Source organism: Penaeus monodon, chromosome 34, assembly GCF_015228065.2.
Source record: "Penaeus monodon isolate SGIC_2016 chromosome 34, NSTDA_Pmon_1, whole genome shotgun sequence".
NCBI classification, from domain to species: domain Eukaryota; kingdom Metazoa; phylum Arthropoda; class Malacostraca; order Decapoda; family Penaeidae; genus Penaeus; species Penaeus monodon.
In genome coordinates, this window is record NC_051419.1 from 35296730 (window position 1) to 35298299 (window position 1570).

At 40.0% G+C, this 1570-nt stretch overlaps 1 protein-coding gene across 1 annotated transcript in view; it reads left to right on the forward strand.

Moving 5' to 3' along the window:
* The first annotated feature begins 15 nt into the window (after positions 1-15).
* Positions 16-1570, forward strand: part of LOC119594791 — a 1669-nt gene continuing 114 nt past the window's right edge. Inside the window, exon 1 of the mRNA XM_037943880.1 lies at positions 16-1225. Within this exon, the coding sequence (XP_037799808.1) occupies positions 798-1187 (390 nt within the window). The 5' untranslated portion in view covers positions 16-797 and the 3' untranslated portion in view covers positions 1188-1225. The remainder of the gene's footprint in view (positions 1226-1570) is intronic.

Consider the following 1570-nt stretch of genomic DNA (forward strand, 5'->3'; position numbering starts at 1 on the left):
AGAACCGTTACTTTATATAAAAGAGGTAGTTGGCAACGCTAGAGTTGGTGAGAGATGAGCCTCCAAGCGATCGATGGCAAATGCAGGGCATGAGGGTACGTGCTCGCTACCTGGGATTACCCCCCCGCGACTGCTTTGTGTACACATTCATCAACTTGGAGCCATTACACATAATGCCTAGGCCAAAGAAGAACGTGGCTTTACGTCGCAAATGTGCAAAAATTGCAACAGAAGCATCAGTTGTTGCAGTGAAGCAAAGGCGTCAGGCAGCGTCTAGCAGTGAGGAGGCGTCACCACCACCACATGTTGCGTCATGTTCATGTGAACCAACGAGTGTACAGAAATGAAAATCTCGAGTAACTGAACAAAAAGAACAAACAGAAGCTAGTGAAATGAAAATACGATGCATAATTTATGAAGAGACAGTGAAAGAAATTGTGGAAAGCATGTTATGTCCATCGTGTTGTCAGAACAATGCTACTGCTAAATTTACGCACCACCAAATAGACACGTACGTCCAAGTGAAGTGTTCATGTGGTCACGTTGTAGTGGATACTACCAAGTGAAAGAATATTGTTATCCCATGACAACATTATTAGTATACTGCATGATGTGAGCCTGAACAGAAAGGTAGGTACAACTGCTAGTGAAATGCGTGAGGAAATCATGTCAACTTTCTTTCACTGCACGTCAACAGACGACAATCCTCAACATGACAGATGTGCCAAAGGTGAAGGTCATGGTGCTTCTACAATAGAAGCATTGCTCTAGGACAACAGCCTCATTCCCACACCACAATGAAAGTTTATTTCCGCCTGGAAGAAGCTCAGAAGAGGAAAATAAAAGCCATCTATGACAGACTCACAACAGATGAAATGATGAATCGATGTCTTCAGGGCATAACTCAAAACCGAAATGAGCACCTGCACTCAAGAATATGGAGGATATGCCCAAAACATCGCAATGCATCAAAAATGTTGGTGGACTTCGCAACAGCAACTGCGGTATGCAACTACAATGTCGGCTACAGTGAAAGCAACTTGGTAGGCCTACTTGGCATTGAGTCTACACTTTCTATGGAAAAATATCTGCAGAACATGGACAAGATGATGGACTCGCCATTCAGACGAAAAATGAGGAACAAGACCCTGCAAAGAGACTTGGAGTATGCAGCTGGAGGCTTCTGATTGGCACTGCGTTGTAAACAAACCCATTTTTCTCAGTTGTAAGTTATTGTGCTGTAAGTTGTTACTGCTCTGTCAGTTTTTATGCTATTCACTTAATTCTTTTTTCACTGTGTTCGTCATTAGATTGTCTATAAGATAGAAGCAATTTTTTTTTAAATAAGTGTAATTTGGAATTTTATACATGTGTAAATGCTGAGTTTATAGGCGCAGTGACACTTATTGATGTTTTTTTTTTTTTGTGTCATTAAAAATCATATAATTGGAAAAATAAAGCTTCTAGTTTGTTAGGCAATGATTACTTTCATCAAAAATAATTTTTAAAACTAATTATCTTAATTAGCTTGGAAGCCTTAGTCGGTCAAAGTTCGCTTAAAATTTTAACA